The 20729-nt window shown below is 37.1% G+C and overlaps 1 protein-coding gene across 2 annotated transcripts in view; it reads left to right on the top strand.

The window, feature by feature from the left end:
• Positions 1-20729, top strand: part of UVRAG (UV radiation resistance associated) — a 453313-nt gene that overhangs the window by 50130 nt on the left and 382454 nt on the right. For both annotated transcript variants that reach the window (XM_056794952.1, XM_007490950.3), the window contains exon 3: positions 7378-7412. In XM_056794952.1, coding sequence (XP_056650930.1) covers positions 7378-7412 — 35 coding nt within the window. The remainder of the gene's footprint in view (positions 1-7377; positions 7413-20729) is intronic.

Raw genomic sequence — 20729 nt, 5'->3', positions numbered from 1 at the left:
TCTGCTTTTTCTCTAGGTGCCATGGCTTAGTGTAGAGGGCTGTCAATTGCAGAGAATGGAGACCAATTAGTAGTGCTTTTCAGTTATTAAACTACATATTTATGTGAAATAAAATGTTTTATTTTTTTTGACAGTTTTGAGTTCTAAATTCTCTCTCTCTTAATCTTCTCCCACCCATTGAGAAGGCAAGCAATAGGCTATCAATTATACCTGTGAAGTTACATAAAACATTTCTATATTAATCATGTTTCAAAAATACCCAATAAAAAGCAAGAAGAATCAAGAAAGTAAAAAAGTATGCTTCAGTTTGCACTCAGAATTTATCAGTTCTCTCTCTGGAAGTGGATAGGATTTTCCATCATAGATTCTTTGGAATTACTTTGGATGATTATTGTAGCCAAGTCTTTTACAGTTGATCATTATTACATTATTGCTGTTACTATGTACAATTTCTGTTTCTTCTTCCTTCACTTTGCATTAGGTCATATAAATCTTCCAAGGTTTTTCTAAGAGCATACTGCTCATCATCAAAATTAGTATACATCATCGTCATATACCTGAACTTGTTCATCCTTACTCTGGTTGATTGGCATCCCTTCATTTCCAGTTTTTTCCCACCACAAAAAAAGAGTTCTGTAAATATTTTTGTATATTTGGATCTTTTCCCCTTTTCTTTGATCTCTTTGGGATACAGATGTGGTAGTGGCATTGCTGGGTCAAATGGTATGCACAATTTTATAACCTGTTGGATGCAGCTCCAAATTGTTCTCCAGAATAGTTGGACCTGTTATCAAACATAATGTTAAATCATTTATAGATAGAGGCAGATAGATGGTTCAGTAGATAGAGCTCTAGACCTGGAGACAGGAGATTCTAGGTTCAAATATATCAGATACTGTGTGTGACCCCTGTGTAAATCACTTAATTCCAACTGGCTACTCCTTACTCCTCTTCTGTTTTGGAACCAATACTCAGTATTAATTCTAATATGAAAAGTAAGGGTTAAAAAAAGTCATTTGTAGAGGACCTACTTTTGGATTGGGTTTTATACCTATCAGAGCAGCCGTATTGAATTGAGAAGGTGTGTGATGATGGGATTGTTTCCTTCTGTTCTTAATTTAATGGCTTCCTTCTCAAGATTATCTTCAATTTTTCTCATATGTATTGTTTTTATGACATTGTTTGCATGTTGTCTCCTGCATTAGATTGTGAGCTTTTTGAGGGCAGGTACTGTTTTTGGCTTTCTTTTTGGAAAATAGTAGGCACTAAGTAAATGTTTGTTTATTCAACACTGTTAACTTTTCTGTTCCTAATAAATGTTCCTCTTAATGTTCTTTTCAATCTTCCTGAAATTCCTTTAGCTAATCACAATCCTTTGTCATTTCAGGTTTTCTTATACCTTTCAATCTCTTAGTAATTCTATCAGTAGCATTTATTAATACTGTTAGGTGGATACAAGTACAAAGAAGGAAATAATCCCCATTTAAAATGATTTTACATTCTAATGAAGGAGAAAACAAATTCATATAAAAGGATCTTTAGTTATAAAGGGGAAGCCATTAAGCACATATGTAAATATTTATAGCATAAGCATAATAAATACAAATTTGCACAAAGTGAATAAGAAATTAAAATGTAGTTTTGGAGGAGGAGAAAAGTAGTTGGGAGAGGATCTAGAAAGACTTCATGCTTTAGATGATACTTGAAACGTGTCTGAAGAGAAGAGGACTTTGAATTAGAGGAGTGCATACCAGGCAGGTGAGATAACTAGGTCAAGGGCACAGATTTAAGAGATGGAGTGTCATATAGGAGGAATAGAGAAAAGGCCAGTTTGACAGAATTTAAGAATGTGGGAGAAAGAGTAATGTCTTTTGACACTAGAAAGATAGTTTGGCCAGGTTTTCTTAGAGTTTTAAAAGTTACATAGGAGTGTTTCGTGTTCTATAAACAATAGGAAGCCATAGTACTTCATTGGGTAGGGGAATAATATGATAAATTTTATGTTTCAGGTTATTTTTTCAGCACTGTGTAAACTTGATTGGAGTGGTGAGACATGAAACAAGGGGACAGTTAAGAGTGTTGCAGTAATCCAGATAAGAAGTTACTCAGGTAGTAACTGTGTGAGTGGAGAGAAGGGATTATTAGATACAAGAAATGTTAGGAATGTGGAAATAGCAAGATTTGGCAGCTGATTGGATATGTTGATTGAGGAGAATGTCCAGAAGAGGTGTCAAGATTATGAACCTGGGACATTAGAAGAATGGTAATGCCTATGATAGAAGTGAGGAAGTTTGAAAGAGTGGTGATTTAGAGAGCACTATATTGAGGTTGTTTTTGAACATAATGAGCTTAAAATGGTCCTGGGGTATTAGTTTGAAATGTTCAGTAGACTTTTGGTCACTGGAAACTGAAACTTAGGGGAGAGACTGGGACTGAATATTTAAAACTTTGAGTCATCTGAATAGAAATGGTATTTAAACTCATGGAATCTTATGAGATTGTCAAGAGATATGGAAGAAGATAAGTGGACCAAGGCCCTTGTTGAGTGTCCACTTAGTGGATTTAATGTGGATGATGAGTCTGCAAACAGGATAGATATGTGAAATTAATATAAAAATCTAACTTATAATTGGCACATGTGCATTAAGGTAGGATGTAGAGTGATGGTGTAGTTTCCGACTTCTTGAATGGGCTGATGGAAGTGACCTTCTGACCTGGTGGCAGTGGTGTGATGGGTAACATGTCTGGATGTCAGGATGTATGACCCAGACTGTCCAATCAAAAACCAAAGTAGTGTAACATCATGGACAAGATATAAGAGCCAAACCCAATGGAAGAGGCTCCCCCCCCTCCCCCCCCCCCCCCCCCACACACACACACTGTTTAGCATCCCTGGCGCTGCACAGGTTGGGGAACCATTCTGGGCTGGGAATCCAGTAATTGAGACTTGCAAATGGGGCAGGAGACTTTGGGTACTTAGGCTGGTAACCTTATTTTGTTCTTTTTTTTCTTCTTTACTAATAAATACTTATAATTGTAGTATAAAGTGCCCAAGATTATTATTTTTTATTTTTATTTATTACACAGAGTAGGTGAGGCAATATAGGTATGGGGAGAACCAGGAAAGAATGGTGTCATGAAAACTCAGAGAGGAGAGAATATCCAGGAGAGGAGAGGGACCACAATGTCAAAATGCAGCAGATAGGCGGAGAAGAAAGCAAACTGAGAAAAGACCATAGATCTGATGAGTAAGAGATTATTGGTAACTTTGGAGAGATCAGTTTTAATTGAGAATGCCTTTGCCAGGTTGCATGGGTTGAGTAAGAGGAGAAGATGTGGAGGCAATGAGTGTAGACAATTTTTCTAAGAGTTTTGCTGATAGGAGTTATTGAGAGAGTGTTGGAGGAAAAGAAAAGGACTAGTATAGAACCTTGGGGAACACTAAGGGCATGATTTGAATAACGAGTTAGCAAAGGAGATTGAGAAAGAAAGGTCTGTCTAGGAGGTGATGCAAGAGTAGTGGAATTGTGGTTTGTCACTGCTTTGATAATTAGAATTTCCAAGTCTTTCAGAGTTGTTTATCTTTACAATAGTGATGTTATTAAAAAAATTGTTCTCCTGGTTCTGTTCACTTCACTCCACAACAGTTCATATGAAATATAACAGGTTTTTCTAAACCTTCCCCTTTAAAATTTCTTAAAGCACTAGATTAAATATGTGATGAATGAAATTCTGTGGAGGATGTATATATTAAATTTAAGTTAATTTATTAATTGGCCACTTGAGAATCTAACTAACCAAGGGACTCCTCCCACAGTTGGAATAGACACCAAAAAACGTGAGGAGCCTGAGGGAGACAAACAGGGTGGGGAAGGAGAGAGAGAGTTAGATAGAGACCCAAAATTGTAAATAGCTGGGCAGAAGAAGGGAAGGGTTTTATTTATTTCTTTATTTTTTAAACCCTCACCTTCTGTCTTGGAATCAATATTGTGTATTGGTTCCAAGGCAGAAGAGTGGTAAGGGCTAGGCAATGGGGGTTAAGTGACTTGCCCAGGGTCACATAGCTGGGAAGTACCTGAGGCCAGATTTGAACCCAGGACCTCCTGTCTCTGGGCCTGGCTCTCAATCCACTGAGCTACTCAGCTGCCCCCAACATAAGGATTTTATTTTAAAAAAAGCAATTCTTTACTCAGATGAATGAATTGGAAACTATTGGTCTTTCCAAAGTATATTATGATGCATTCAACTGTCACATAAAACAATACCACAAATCCAGTTATTTTGAGTTAAGACGTTGTTCATAAAGTAAAGGTACTCAATTTCCACTTGTACCATGTGACCTATGTAACATTCTTTCACATTCACATTGGTTTTATAAATTGATTCACCTTTATGAAAAATGTTTGATGCAGAAACAAAACAAAATAAAAATGTCCCAAATTCACAAACAAACCTGGCCCCAAACCAAAAACCCAAATTCAAAGCATCCTTGTGCTTATTTTTTAAAAATTAATGATAGATTTTGCTCTTAAGACTTCCTTAATGAATGAAAGAATGGTTTTTTATTAAATTTCCAAAGCAGATTTTTTTTGCTTTCACAATTCTTTACGTTGAGCAGCTTGGTGACCCAGTTGATAGAATAGTGGGCCTGGAGTCAGGAAGACCTGTGTTCAAATGCCATCTCAGACACTTACTCACTGTTTAACCTGGGGCAAGTCACTTAATCATGTTTACCTCAATTTCCTCACCTGTAAAATGAACTGAAGAAGGAAATGGCAAGACTTCTTCGGTATCTTTGCCAAGAAAATCTCAAATAGAGTCACGAAGAGTTGGACACAACTGAAACAGTAGAACAACAGTTCTCTATGTCTGGGAGCATTCATTAGTGATGAAATGTGAACTTGCTCAGGATCTTTAGTGTTATACCCATTAATATTAAAATCGTTTTCAGGTTCTGAAATAAATTCTGAGTTTTCCATTCAAAATGCAACTTGTCTCTGATTTCCCAAATTTGAGTAGTTAAATAATCAATAGTATCCTGAATATTTTCTTGCTGCTGGGCAGGGGGCTGAGGTAAGATATTTTCCATTGGAAGAGTTTCAAATACCTTCTGCCCAGACATTTTTTCTGAAGGCATGATGGGGAGCTGTCCCTGAGTCAGAAAAGGGCATAATGAGGGCAACTACTGCATTGGATGCAAGTTCTAGAAGGTGGATTCAGATGGCTGCTTCAGACCATAAGCATGTTCAAGTACAAACGGAGTAACTGCATATTAAAGGAGACAGGAATAGAGCAGTCCTGGACTCACAATTTTTGGACTTTGTCCCTCTGTAGTGATTTTAAATGTAATTTCCCTTTTAATATACATCAATCCAGGCTTTTGGGGGAAGAACTCACTATTTGACAAAAACTTCTAGGAAAACTGGAAATCAATATAGCAGAAACTAGGTATAGATCAATATAAATCAATTGCAACATATACCAAGATAAATTCAAAATGGATACTTGACCTAGAAATAAAGAGTGACACCATAAGCCAATTAGGGGAACATAGAAAAATTTCTGTTGGACTTGTGGATAAGGAAAGAACTTATGACTAAATAAGACATAGAGAATTTGATGAAAAATGAAATGTTTAGTTTTAACTAAAGTTTTTGTGCAAATAAAACCAATACAATCAAGATTAGAAGGGAAACAAAAAGATAGGAATACATTTTTTAATAGCAAGTGTCTCTGACAAAGACCTCATTTCTCAAATATATATTTGAGTCAGATATATAAGAATTCAAAACATTCCCCAATCAACATAGTCAAAGGATATGAACAAGCAGTTCTCAAATGAAGAAATAAAGCTGTCTGTTGTTATATGAAAAAATACGCCAAATCTGAATTCATTAGAGAAATACAAATTAAAACAACTGAGATACCATCTCTGATCTATCAGAGTAGCTAATATGACCAAAAAGGAAAATGATAAGTGATGGAGGGAATGTGGGAAAATTGGGAAATGTAACTCTTGAATTGTGAACTGATACTACCCTTCTGGGGAACAATCTGCAACAAAGCCCAAAGGGCCATAAAACTATGCATACCCTTTTACCCAGCAATACAGGTATTATGATCTTTATCTGTACAAAAATATTTTTAGCAGCTCTTTTTGTAATGGCAAATAATTGGAAAACTGAGAAGTCAAGGAACAGCTAAACAAGTTGTGGTATTTGATTGTAATGGAATACTATTGTACCATAAGAAATGATGAGGATGAGTTCAGAAAAGCAGAACCAGGAGAACTGTGTTTTCAGTAACAGGAATATTGTACAGTGATCAATTGTGAAAGTCTAAACTCTTATCAGATGCAAAACAATGTTCCAGGATAATCCCAAGGTACTCATTGTCATTTTTTTGGCACGCTTTGTAGCTATATTATATTCTCTTATACTGTTATATGCTATATCGTAGTTCTGGCTCTGTAAGAAGAGAGCTTATGAACACAGTATAAGAAAGGGTTGATATTCATATATGCTTATATGAAAGGCAGCATGATATAGTTGATGGAAAACAGGCTTCAGAACAGTAAGGCATGGGTTATTTAATTTCTTGAGTGCTATAGGCCCCTCAAAAATAGGAAGGATCCTTTCTGGCTGCAACTCTACAATTTAAACTACAATTTAACATTATGTTGTATTTTTGTTTATATTTTAATATAGTTCTCCCCCTGCTTTCCCCACCATTCACATAGTTGACTTCAACATTTTTTGCTGAAGGCAGTTTCTGGTTATAAGTTGTATAGGAGTTAATGAACTATATTAGTGTTGAGAGTTTCCCCATCTTGGAGTTCCTGTACTAAAGAAACCACTTTTTCTATCCCATTATAAAACTAGTGATTTATAAGAATTGGGTTCTTGGTTCTGACTTAGACATTTGTGTGATTGTGGACAACTTGCTTAACCATTTTGAGTTTCAAATTCTTCATTTGTAAAACTGTAGTAATATTTGCACTCCCTATCTTGTTGACTTTGGAGGGTAGAGAAAATTGATGTATGGAAAGATTTGAGAAACCATAAAGCAACTCATTTGGGTTTTTACTTTGCTAAACTAAACCTTTATTAAAATAAAAAAAAATTTAAAAGACTTTCACTTTAATTGCTGTGACTATTCATTGATGATTAGTTGCCTTTTGAATACTGTTACAAAGTTTTAATGTTGAATTTTGGGTATCTGGGGATAGTGAGAGCATACAAATTGACCTCTCCAAAAAACATTTAAAACATTTTACCAATTGGAACATTTATTATAAAAATGATTATAAGTTTTGAGAGGATGGTAAAGGTTTTCTTTTCTTCTTCACCACTAATTGTTCTTTCTCTTATTTTCTAGAATTTTATAGGAGTGAAGTGATCAAGAATTCTTTGGTAAGTTTTTGTTTTGATAATTTATAAGACTGGGTATATTTTTATGTAAACATGTCTGGAAAAATGACCCCAGGGTGATATTTAGGATTTCTGAAGGATTTCTTTGAGAACATGGTCAATTGCATTTGACGAAAATATGTGAATAGGAATATGTTGTTCATGAATTTAGGGAAAATCTTTATGAGAAGAGGTCATAGATCCACTGAACTATGTAGAAACATATTTGAAGTGAATTAACTTGAGATCGAATCCCAATGTTTCGTTTGCAAAACATTTAGTTTTAGTTCTTAAATCTTTTATGGTAATTTATTGTTAAGTTATTATTTATCAGTCAGCAAACACTTATTAAATATCTACCTTGTGCCAGGTAGTATTCAAAGTGCTGGGGAGACAAAAAGAGGTAAAAAATAGTCCCTGCTCTTAAGAAGCTCATGATCTAATGGGAGATACAACAACCAAACAGAGATGTACAAACAAGTATATTATATAGGATAAATAGGAAATACTCAACAGAAATAGGATGAATAAGAAATTATTAACTGTAAAAAAAAAGACAGAGGGACTCAGGTGGAGCTGCCCCCCTCTCTCTCTCCACCATGCTTGGTTACATTTTTTTCACATCCCCAGTCCCTCTGCCTGGTAGCACAATGGAATGCATAGAGGGTAAGGTGGGCATTCATAGGTGGAGGGGAGCAGAGAGCTTGGGACACTCCCTTCCTCCCTCTACACTCACTGAGGACATTCCTCACTTCACCCACCCCTCCACCCAGAAGCCCAATTGGGAACACTTTCTTCCTCCCCTGTATGGGTAAAGGGGGGTGGGGTGTGCACAGCACTTGGTGTAGGGGAAGGGCACAGCACTTGATGGGGGGGGGGGGCCCTGGGGTAGGCACTCTGTCTCCAAAAGGTTCTCTCCATCTCTGTTCTAGATGATGCTTCCCATTGTACTCAGATTTATTCTGGAACTGAGAGAGGTATCCAAATAAAGGTCTGCTCTTTCTTCATTAGCGCCTTGGAAACTAATATAATCTGTTGCTTCATTACCCAATTTTTTCTCATTCAGAATATTACCTCAAACACAAAGAAGCTAGTGGTTAACGAGAAATAGATTTTTCAGTCAGGCAGTTGGATGGTGTGAAAAGGCTAGAGAGCTGGGCCTGGAGCCAGGGAGGTCTTGAGTGAGTTCAAATTCAGCCTTAGACATTAGACACTTAACTAATTGTGTGACTTTGGACAAGTCGCTTAACCTCTGATAACTCTCTCAGTTTCCATGTTGCCTGGAAAGATTGTTTTGAGGATCAATATTTATAATATTTGTAAAATACTTAGGCCAGAATCTGGTACATAGTAGGCACTAGATAAATGCTAGCTAGTCAATATTCAATTAAGGAAGAAAGCCAAACCTAAGTGTTAGGGTTTTCTTAACTGATGGCTCTCGGTAATTGTGATTATCCCAGTAACTTTTTGTCTAAAATAAACTTCCTAAAGCTGTAGAGCAGGATAAGTCTTAGGGACTTGCCACTGTGCTTAAAAGGGACTATTTATTGTAACACATCAAGTCTTAGTGATATCTCTGAATTTTAGTTTTATCTTATATTAACAGTATCCAAGCCTCAGACCAGAAGTGTACTATGCACATGCAGAGACAGGGACACAGACATGGCATCCTCAGGTAGTAAGTAATATCCCCATTCATATAGAGTTATGCCTATGTCCAGGTGAGATGCCCACAACTTTGTGTGTCTTAGTCTACCTTCTTTAATGCTCTCAGCTTATGTCCTCCTTAGGCAAGTCCATACCTTGACACTCCTAGACTCTAGCTCACCATGGTGACTTTACTTTCCTCCTCCTCCTCTTGTTTTGGCAGAGAATGTTGGCCCTGGGATTCAGGGACAGCCAAGCCAGAAAGAATGCAAAATGCATGAAGATGGGAGTTGGAACAGCAATTAGACAGTGTGGCTGTATTAAAGAGAGATTGGAAGGGGAGTCATATATGAAAAGATTGGAAAGAGGAAAACTTCAAGCTAATAAATATCAGATTTTGTTAAGTATATTTCATTTCTGGCTGAAAATGAGTGAATGAACGAAGAAATGTTAAGATTAAAATTTAGGGGGGAAACTGAGGCAGGTAGAAATTAGTTTCTCTCTGCAAGGAGCATTATATTTTTAGAGGTTTATTGAAGATTAAAATATAAAGAAAATACAAGTAAGAGAGGCATGTGTCTAGGCCCAAAGAGCCTATTCACGACCACTCACATCTTGCCTGCTAGGTGGAGAGCCGCATCTGCTCCCAAGCAGAAGTAGGAAAGAGGGCAGAGCCTTTTTACAACCAGGTTAAATACCCCATCTCGCTCTCGGCCCAGGTGGTTACAAGGCATTCTAGGGAAGTGGAGCAAGGACTTCTGGGGGTTGAAGTCCTGGATTCAAGTCTCCATTTTTACAGAAGGCATTTGTTAATGAACTCAGTATGTGCAAAATTCTGGGGATTCAAATAGAAAAGTAGGACAGTTTCTGCTCTCAAGTTGCTCGCAGTCCTATAGAGGAGGAAATAATGAAAATTTCAGTTGCAAGTCAGAGAGAAAGTTCTGATGGTCCTTTGGATGCAGCAGCAAAGCAGAAGAGAGGACTTCTTTTTTAAATGGCATTTCCATTAATAAGATAATACCAATTTCTGGTGGCAAACTGTTGGAGTGCCTAGGATTTTGTAGTCAAGAACTTCCTTTTCTGTGTCTTCAGTAATTATGGCTGTAATACTTTAGCTTTCCTTTGCAAGAGGTACAAGCATTTCCTAGGCTGCTTCTTCATAGACTATGCTTCCAAGAAGATGGGGGCATTGGACTAGAAGCAGTGTTAACCTCTTGTATTCACGATCCTGGACAATCTTCATTGGATTCTGAGGGGAGGTGGTAGTTAAGGTAGTGGTGGTAATTTGATTTATCCGACACTTCCATATTGGTTATTATTATAAGAGTAGACTTATACATAATCAAAACTCCAAAATAAAATCATAACTGCACTGGTGTGAAAGACAACTCCAACAGTTCTTTCTTTGGAGGTGGATAGCATTCCCAGTAAGCAGTCTTTCATGATTATCCCAGATCATTGCATTGCTGAGAGTAGCCAAGTTTTCACAGATAATCATCGTCCATTATTGCTGTTATTGTGTACAATGCAATGTTCTCCAAATTCTGCATAGTTCCTTTTGTATCAGTTCCTGCAGATCTTTCCAGTTTTTTTCTGAAATCATTTTGCTTATCATTTCTTATAGCACATAGTATTCCATCATGAATAGGTAACATAATTTATTCAGCCATTCCCCAATTGATGGACATCCCCTCAATTTCTACTTCTTTGCCACTACAAAAAGAGCCGCTATAAATAATTTTGTTCAAGTAGGTCCTTTCCCTTTTTTTATCATCTCTTTAGGATACACATAGGTGTGAGGTGGTACCTCAGAGTTGTTTTAATTTGCATTTCTCTAATCATATCTGTAATGATTAAAATAGTTGGGGAATTAAATTGTAGTGATTAAAATAGTGGAAGACTTAAATTGTTGTAGATAAAAGAGTGGATGAGTAAATTGTGACTGCAGAAAATTTGTTTTCACTACAGTGTCTTGTTTTTAAATCAATATATAAGCTGGTTCGCCAGGGAAATATTCCCAATTATTCAAATATACCCAAGTCAGCTGGGTTTTATAGAGATTTTAATTAATACAAATGAGGAATTAAAGAAAAGGAGAGAAAGAGAGAAAAAGGGGAATAATGAGAAAAGGATAGGTCAGCTCAGGGCCACCCTGGCCAACCCTGGCCTAAGCCCTTAAGAGAAAGATCAGTCAGTCCTTAATCACTCACCACAAGATCTGTCCAAGCAAGGATTCTAGTGACACCAGGCCAGCATCATCTCAGCTGCCTCCACCAGCTCAATCCTCAATCTGAATCTGAATGTGAATCCGAATATCCCCAAGAGAGTCTCCAGAGAGACCCTTCAAGGCAGGCTTTCCCAGATGACTGACCTGAGGGAGACCCGAGAAAGACAGAGTCTCCTCAGAGGGAGTTCCAGCCAGAGACTGTCCCAAGAGCCTGTTTCCAGAGCTCTCTCCCAACAGCCTCCTTAGAGACTGTTTTTTTTTTAAGAGCCTGTCATCTCCTTATATAGGGAATTTTCTCCTATGTCACCTCCCCTAAGTTCTTCCATCTACCAATCACAGTAGACATTTTTCAAAGGACAGACCATTCTTAGTCCACACCTAAGAAGGTGTAAATTTTTGAGTAATTCACACTAGGAAAGCTCTGAGTAAGTTTCTCAGCTCTTTGTTCCTTGTAAATTCACAAGTTGCTTGACCTTTATAGGTACTTATCTTAAGAACTTTTTGCCTTATTATAAGTATGGGTTTAAGTACTTTTCATTGTTCAGAAAAGAGTTTACAACTTTATCTTCCCCTAGGGCAGGCTTAAGTAGGTGAAGTAGAGTTCTCACATTCCTGATCTAAGTAGAGTTCACTGCCCAAATGGGGAATGGTTTTAATCCAATCTTATGAAGTAGGGTCTGGGAATTTTTAAGGTTCACATATCTGACACATTTTGCCACTTGTATCTTCCTCAGGTTGGTTTGCCTGTCCTGTGGGTTGACAAAGTTGGTAGTAATGACTTATGACCATTGGTCTGGAATCAGGACCTGAGTGATGGCATTAGGTGCTGAACTGGAAGCAGATCTAGGGATCTTAGGGATACTGCTATTCCTAAGGCTCTTCGTTTTAGGGTTCTAGTTGTCTCTTATCAGTGTTTTAAGGGAGAAATATCAGGTAATCAACTCATAAAAATTTATGTGATGTGCCATGCTTTGCTGTCTCTTCCTTAGGGTGCCTTGCTGCCTTAGCCAAGAATCTCTTATTGCTATGTTTAAGTGGTCTTCTGAAAATAATGATAGTTGACATGCTAATGGTAAGGAAGTTAGGTGGTACAGTGGATAGAGTACCATTCCTGGAGTCAGGAAGATTTGTCTTCTTGAGTTCAAACCTGACTTCAGATACTTATTAGCTGTGTGACCCTGGGCAAGCCACTTAATCCTGTTTACATCAGTTTCCTCATTTGTAAAATGAGCTGGAGTAGGAAATGGTAAACCACTCCAGTATCTCTGCCAGAAAAATCTCAAATGAGGTCACAAAGAGTTGGACACAACTGAAAAAAACAACTGAATGACAAAATGTTTATGATGCCTAAGATTTGTAAAGCACTTTATGTATGCTCTCTTTTTATCGGATCCTAACAATCTCATAACTCTCATCCCCTTGGATCAATACCATGAGTATTATTATCTTAATTTTCCAGGAAAGGAAACTGAGGCAAACAGAATTAAGTGATTTTGCTCAGAGGATATTTTGACCTTTTGCCACATAGCTAGTAAAACAATCAGTTATTGGGTTTAATAATTATGCATGGGCAAATTTATCCTCTCCCTAACCCTGCCCCACATTTCACCTTTCAATTTAAAACCTCATTTTTTGATTTAACTAACAATTATTAAGTACCTTTCTTATGAATCTGAAATCTCCAAATGTGATCTTCTAAAATATTTTTACATGTATTCGCTTTGAATTGGAAGGAATCTTGCAAATTGTTTATTCTAGTCTCTTCATTTTATACATTGGTAAACTGAACCCAGAGAGATAAATTGATTTGCTATTGATTTCATTTCTGTTTAACAGAGCCAGAACTAGATCTCAGATCTTTCAAGAGTAAAAAAGTAAAATGATGAGATTTCAGTGTATGTGAAAGGAGAAAACATGATGTAGAGTGGAAAGATCTTTAGAATTGGAGTCAGGAGTGACCTGGGTTTGAATGGTGGTACTTAACACTCAAGCTACCTCTCTAAGTCTGTTTTCTAGGATTAACCTGACCTTTGTGTTGTGTGAAGGAAACTATCTAGGGGACCTCCATTCCAGCTTTGACCCCACCCAAATCAAGTGGCAGGACATAGGAATCACAGAGGCATGTGTCATTACTGATAGTCTGATGCTTGTTGGCTGGTGTCTCCTGATGTGCTAGAGCCAACACAATGTCATGGGGGAAGGAGTTAGTGGGGTTTAAAAAGTGAGCATGGGAAGTAGAAGGGGCCTTTTTTACTTCTGCTCTAGAGCTATAAGCTTCCTGGGCTGGCTTCTCTGCTTTTCATCTGACCTGATCATCTCTGGCAAGCCTTGGTCTCAGCCATCCAGCTGAAATGGGGGAATGGATCTTTCCCTAAAGTTAGAAAGACTGAGATCTCTCTCTTCCCCACCCATCTGTTCCTCTCTCTTTACTAATAAATGCTTATAAATCTAGTAGTAAGCCTCCAGATAAATTTTTAATTACAACTGTATTTTCTATATGGTGTTTTAAATCAGACATTAATGTTAAAATCTACCTTTTTCAAGGAAAAAAGGTATCATGAGTTTAGTCAGGCAAGAACTGTAAAAGCTTCAGTTGAAATTGTACCATTTCTGCACATGGCTAAATGGTTTCACTGTGTTGAAATCCTTGGAAACTGATGCACTAAAGACCTAAGTGTGTATATGTGTGTGTTTGCTGTTTCTGAGACAGATTTTCAAATCAAGTTTTATATTTCAATTGAAATGCGCCCATATGAGCCCCAATCAAATTCTTTTGGAGTGATGAGGAAAAGTGAAGGAGAAAAGAGAGGGAGTTAACTTTTCATACTACTTGTTGCCAGATTAAGTGGTAAATCATATTTTTCCTGTGGTAAGCCATGGCAAATTCAAAATGCTTTAGCTTTTCTCTAATTAGCCACAACTTTGGTGTGTGACCATGAAAAATGTGGGTTTTAAGACTTTGAATTGCCAAAACTGTAAAGATAATTTTAGTATCTTGATTTAAATATAAAATAAGTGGTTGCCATGGGAAAAATTCCCAATTATGAAAATACCCAAGTCAGCTGGGTTTTATGGAGATTTTTAATTAATATAAATGAAGGAATTAAGAAAAGGGAGAGAGAGAGAGTAAGAGGAAAGGCGTAGGCCTTTCTCCTTAAGAGAGGAAACTAAGTCAGTCTTTAATCACTCACCACAAGATCCTTCCAAGCAAAACTCTAGTGTTCAGAGAGACCCTCCAGTTCAGCTCCTGATCTCAACTAAGTTCAGCTACCAAGAGAATCCAATTCAGCTTCCTAAGCTGAACTAAGTCCAGAGGCCTCTGACCTCCTTTTAAAGAGAATTTTCTTCTATCTCACCTCCCCTAAATTTTCACATCTACCAATCACAGTAGATGTTTTCCAAAGGAGTCAGTGAGTAATTCACACCTCTTTGCTAAGGTTGTCCCTTGCAAGTTGCCTGACCTTGTAGTGATTAATTTGACCTTCATAGGTACTTAGCATCCTTTTGTATTAGATCTAAAAATAGACCTAGTTTAAAGGCTTTTGGCCTCACTATAAGTATGAGTTAAGTACCTTTATTGTTCACTAAGGAGTTTTACAACTTTATCTTCCCCTAAAGTATGCCTAAGTATGGGTGGAGTAATTTTAAAGTTCCTAATACATTCCTAAGTACCTTCATCGTTTAAAATGGGGAATAGCCTTAACCAAATGTTTTAAGGTAGAGTTTGAGCAGTTTTAAGAGTCACAATCCCCCCTGATGATCATTGGGAGACTAGTCTCCCCATTGATCATTTAACATCATCATCTTGTAGTCCTAAATGCACCTCTAACTACAGATTCATACAATATTCAATTTTCTAAGAGGAAATTAGAGTAGTGAGGGAGGAAATAGAAAAGAAAGAAAGCAAAACCAATGTTTTGCTAGGCGCATTGACAGAAAGCCAAATTAGGGGCAGTCCTTTTTGGCATAAATGTGTACATTTACAATAAATGTTCAATCAAAGTTCAGTTCAATCAACCACATCCAAAGTTCATTCTTGATCTTCTTGATGTAGTGTGGGTTTTCTGGCATCTTTCTGCAACAGTTCATTCTCTGGATTTTCTCTGAATTTAGGAGTTAGCAAGCTTCTTTCTTGAAGATCTTTCTCGAAAAAAAAAATCAAAATCTTGGATTTTTATAAAAATACAATCTCAAACAAAAAATAAAAAAATCTTGGATTTTAAATTAAAATACAATCCCCCTCCCTGAAGTAGGTGTTAAAAAATATCCAGTTCAGCTCAGGATGCAGTGTTGATTTATGGGGGTGTATGAGTCAATTATCAGAAGAAGAGAAAAACACAAAAACACAAGGAAAAAAAAATTCAAAATAGGCCCTTGTATAGGTTCAATTTAAAGTAATTTCTATCCCACAAGTCTGTACGACAGAATGCAGTAATATTTCTCTTACCCATTTGCAGCCAAGACTACAGGAAGTTGCCATAATATAAGAAGGAAAAGAATTAGAATTCTATTTTGATAGGGAAGCGTCATTCCTTCATCTGACTTTTTTGTCATTCTCAGGGATATAGGGAACCAGCATGATAGTCAAATTTTGTACTTGTATGAGTACTTCGCAAAGAGTGTAGATACAAGGAAGTCCTATGACTTAACATATGTCAAGCGTTGCAACCTCGAGTCCACATTAGTTTTCCCTGTGTGCTCTTTTTGGTACTATTCAGGTTAAGTCTGTGCTCCATGTTTTTTATCCCATTTTCTGGAATCAGACACAAACATTAATCACAGTCCCATAATATTTTATCAATAAATGGCAGGTTCCCTTGGTTTAAAGCTTTTGGGGTATGCATTGATATGATAGCAAGAATATATATGTTAAACTTATATTACTGCAGAAAAAATATTAATTATATGTACCTTTAGTACAAGAAATGAGGAAAAAAGGGGAAAAAATAGAATATTCTAATCAAAATTAAAGAAAAGCAATAATAAAAATAAGGAAAAAATAAGTAATTCAATGTGTCTTTGAAAAACAGCATCCACATGTCAATGGATTATTATCTCCAATGCATATGATAGGGTACAGTCAATCAGTCCCAACAGAAGATGCTTTCTTCACATGTGAGCAATGAATCCAAGAGTCCTTCTCTCCAACCTTTATAGATGTTGGAGATGTTGGAGTAGTTAACAATATTTGGAATGGTCCTTCCCATGAAGGCTGAGTTGCACCAGTTCGCTTGAAATTCTTAATATACACCTTGTCTCCTGGGTTCAGGTCATGAAGAGAAAAATCTAGTGGTCCGGCTTGTACTGCAGCTCCGGATTCATGAACTTCATGTAGTTTGTGCTGTAACTCCTGTATATAGGAAGCAATAGTAGTATCCCCCCCCTAATAGTGATGTATATGCAGGGGGAAAAGGTTTAGCTTGTATAGGTGGATGTCCAAAAAGCATCTCAAATGGTGAGATGTGTAGGCCTGCTTCTAAGATAAAATAGGGCCAGAGGGAGAATTTCAGGCTGTTTTCTCTCTAAGTTTCATGACACAGCTCTCTTCTGGGTTTTCCTTCTAATTGTTTGACACTCCTTCTCAGTCTCTTTTGCTAACTCTTCACCTAGTTTATGTTTGCTAACCCTGGGTAATCCTGTAGGATCTATTCTCTGCCCTTTTCTTCCTCTAAACTATTTCACTTGGTGAAGTCATCAGCTCCTATAGATTGTTATTAACTCTAGAGGGACGAATCTTAAATTTACTAATCCAGTTCTATCCTCTTTGCTGACCTCCAGTCTTATATCTCCAAGTGGACAATATCTGTCTATTGGACATCTTGAGCTTTATGTCCTGTAGACATCTTATATTTAACATATTCAAAAGTGAACTCATTGCCCATCTTAGCTTTTACTGTGTAGGGCACTACTGTCCTTTATCACCCCAAACTTACAACTTAGGTTTCATCTTCAACTCTTCCTTTCTCTTACCTCCTATATCCAATTCCTTTCCAAGGCCTCTTGATTTTGCCTTCAGTATTGTAACAAATAAATTAGGTTTTGACTCAGTATGAGAATTATAAAAGTAGTTGCCATTCAAAATATAAGCCCTTAAGTCAAAATGACTTATTAGCGGCTTTTATTTACAACCAGGTAGAGATATTGAAATTGGGAAATGTAGGAAGGAGATAGAACCTTGTCTAGCCTACTGCCCTAAGTGCTGCTCCCATGAAGTCCAGCTCAGCTCCTGGCAGGGACTCCCTCAAGTCCTGATCTCCATGTGGATTTCCTGGTAGTCCTCAGCCAGAAGTCCCATTGGTGTCTTCAGCCAGAGTTCCACCAATACAGAATGACTCCAAGGAAAAGGGGTGCTTCTTCAGCTCTACTCACCGATACAGTCCAAGGGAAGAGTCTGTCCAAAAGCCAAGGAAGAAAAGAGACAAGACCATGTTGATCTCTTTTTATATCCCTTTTTCCACATCACTTCCTGCCTCTCCCCTTCTTTACAAGAACCAATTGCAGTCTCCCAATTTGTCTAGTACTGTCCAAAGGGCCGGGAGTGCTTGTGGCTTTTTGGGGTGTGAACTAGTAAGTGACTTGAGCTCTTCTTACCTAATGGTTAGCAAGCTCCTAAGTAAGGGTACTTTAAGTTCTTGATTTGATTAACTATAACTAAACAAAGGGAGAATTAATTCTATCTTCACAGTATATATCTTGAATAAAGCCTCCTCTTCTCTGATGCTACCATCACCTTGGGGCAGGGCCTTATTATCTCATACCCAGTCTATTGTAATAACCTGCTGATTGGTTTCCCCGCTACTCTTTGCACTTCAGTTTATTATTTACTCAGTTGTCAAAGTGATCTTCTGAAAGCTTACCTCCTTTATTCAGTAAACTCTATTGACCCTCTTTCACCTTCAATATAAGTTTAACCTGGACATTCCCTACCTTTTCAGTTTTCTTATATATTATTTCCACCCTGCCATGGACTCTGTGATCTGGTGACACTGACTTCCTTGCTATTCCTTATATAAGATACTATGTCTGTGGACTCCAGATGTTTCTACTGACTGTCCTCCATGCTTGAATATTCTCACTCTTCATCTCTGCCTCTGTTTCCCTGGCTTCCTTCAAGTTTCAGCTGAAGTCCCATGTTCTACAAGAAGCCTTTCCTGATCCCTTTTATTTCTTGTACTTTCCCTCTGTTAATTGTTTCCAGTTTATGCTTTATACATCTTGTTTGTACATAGTTGTTTACCATATTCTCTCCTCATTTGGACTGTGATCTCTTTGATAGTATGACTGTTTTTTTCCCCCTTTATATCCTCAGTATATCATAGTGCCTGGCACATAGTAGACAATAAATGTTTATTTACTGAGTGATTTACTGACTGGCCTTATTGATTTTGCTCACATACAACATTCTGTGTCCCAACTATGAGCATTTTCTCTGGCTGTCTTCCATGTTTAGAACTCTTTTCACATTATCTATACCTTCTACCTTCCTTCAAATCTTAACTGAAGTCCCACTTTCTGCAAGAAGCCCTTTCTAGTCCTTCTTAATCCTTCCTTTTGAGATTAATTCCATTTATATATATCTTGTATATATCTTGTTTACACATCATCATTTGCATGTTATCTTCTACATTAATCTGTGAGCTTGAGTTTCTAAAGAGCATTGATTGTTTTTTGTCTTCCTCTGAATGCCTGGCACTTCAGCCTCATGCCTGGAACATAGTAAGAAGAAGCAAGGAATAAATGCTTATTGACTGTTCTTTGTTACATTCATTTCATTTGTTTAGGATGGTTTTTTAAAAAATGGTTTTTGCTTTGGTTATTTTTAATTCATATAATCAGAGAAGTTCAAGAAGTGTGCTAGGATTTTTTAAGTTAGATTTGGGATGGAAGGATCTTAAAGATCATCTGATCTTACCCCTCATTTTATAGATAAGGAAGTTGATTCCCTGAAAGAGATAAGGGCTTTCTCCAAGGTAATGAAAACTGGTACTAGAATCTGGACTTTTTGTCTCTTGATTCAGTGTTGCTTGTAGTTTTGTTGTTGTTGTTTTATATATAGCATGACTATTAGCATTATTCCTGATGACTAGACTAAGAAGTAAGGATCAGGATTTGGGTTCTATGCTAGTAGATATAAGGATGAAAAATAACCTTGTTTCTGCTTTGAGGTGGCTTGTCATATAGTAGAGAGAATGTAATAACTCACATTTACAAAAATACCTATATAGGTTTATATTTGAAGGTAAGGGAAGATCTAGGCAAAGTGCTCCAAGAAAATTTGAGGAAGGTACAAGATTTTAGATTCAGTTGTAGACCTCTGACATCAGATGTAAGCTGCCTTGCTGTGTGTTAGTTTGAAGTAGGCTTCATTTTTTGCTACCCATTTTCAAATAACAAGTAAATCTTCCACAGACATCTATCCCTGATGACCAGACATTGGGAGTAAGCTGGGAAAAGTACTAAATTTCAGTAATTCAAAGCTTGTGTAGTATGTGAGCATTCTGTGTCATGATGGTTCTGATAAAGTACAAATCCTGTTTTAAAGTCAGCTTGGAGAATAGAACATTTCTTTGCAAAAAGGTGGAGAATTAAGTAAACCTCAATTTGTAATTTGTAGTCTGTATGATTTTAATTATTAGACATTGGAGTTATAAGTTGATTAATAGCTCATTTTTATAACATCTTACCATTTGCCAAAGTGCTTTTCTTACAGTAGCTCTTTGAAGTAAGTAGGTATCAGTTATTAACATATATATGTAATATATGTATATATATGTGTGTGTGTGGGTATGTTTGTATGTATATAGTGTTTTCTCTTACCCTTTTCCTCCAGTGAGACATATCTCATGACAAAACTGTTAAGGGAAAACACCCAACATAGTAATAGCATCTGGCAGTGAAGGTAGCATTCCACAGTCATAGTCCTTCTCCTTACAAACAAAAGGAGGGAGTGCCAAGAAATATCTAGTCCAAGCTAAGGTTCTGGTTCCAATGATATTATTTACTGGCTTTATGAACTTAGGCAAGCTATGTCTTTCCTTGTGAGGTTGAGGATCTTCAGCTGTAAAATGAGGGAAACAGCTCAAATAGTTGCCAGAGAGTCTTCCTATTTAGCAGGTCTGACTGTGCTCTTGGCCTGGAATTTAAGACTCTAGTGCTCACTTGCCTTCCTGGTCACATTTTATTCTGCTCCTGGATCAGAAGTTTTTAACTTCTTTTTATGTTGTGGATCCCTCTGGCAGTCAGTCTCCTGAAGGCAATGGACTACTCAGAGTAAGATTTTTAATTATACAAAACTAAATACATAGGATTACAAAGGAAGGCAGTTGTATTAAAATATTGTTATCAAACATGAGTTCATGGATTCCAGGTTAAGAACCAATGCCAGAGATTGTAAAACTGTTGATTACCTTGTTCCTTTAGTAGTTTACACAGAACTTTACTCTTGT

Source organism: Monodelphis domestica, chromosome 4 (genome assembly GCF_027887165.1).
Source record: "Monodelphis domestica isolate mMonDom1 chromosome 4, mMonDom1.pri, whole genome shotgun sequence".
Classification (NCBI taxonomy): domain Eukaryota; kingdom Metazoa; phylum Chordata; class Mammalia; order Didelphimorphia; family Didelphidae; genus Monodelphis; species Monodelphis domestica.
The sequence above is the reverse complement of the archived record's forward strand: the minus strand, read 5'-3'. Positions and strand labels throughout refer to the sequence as shown.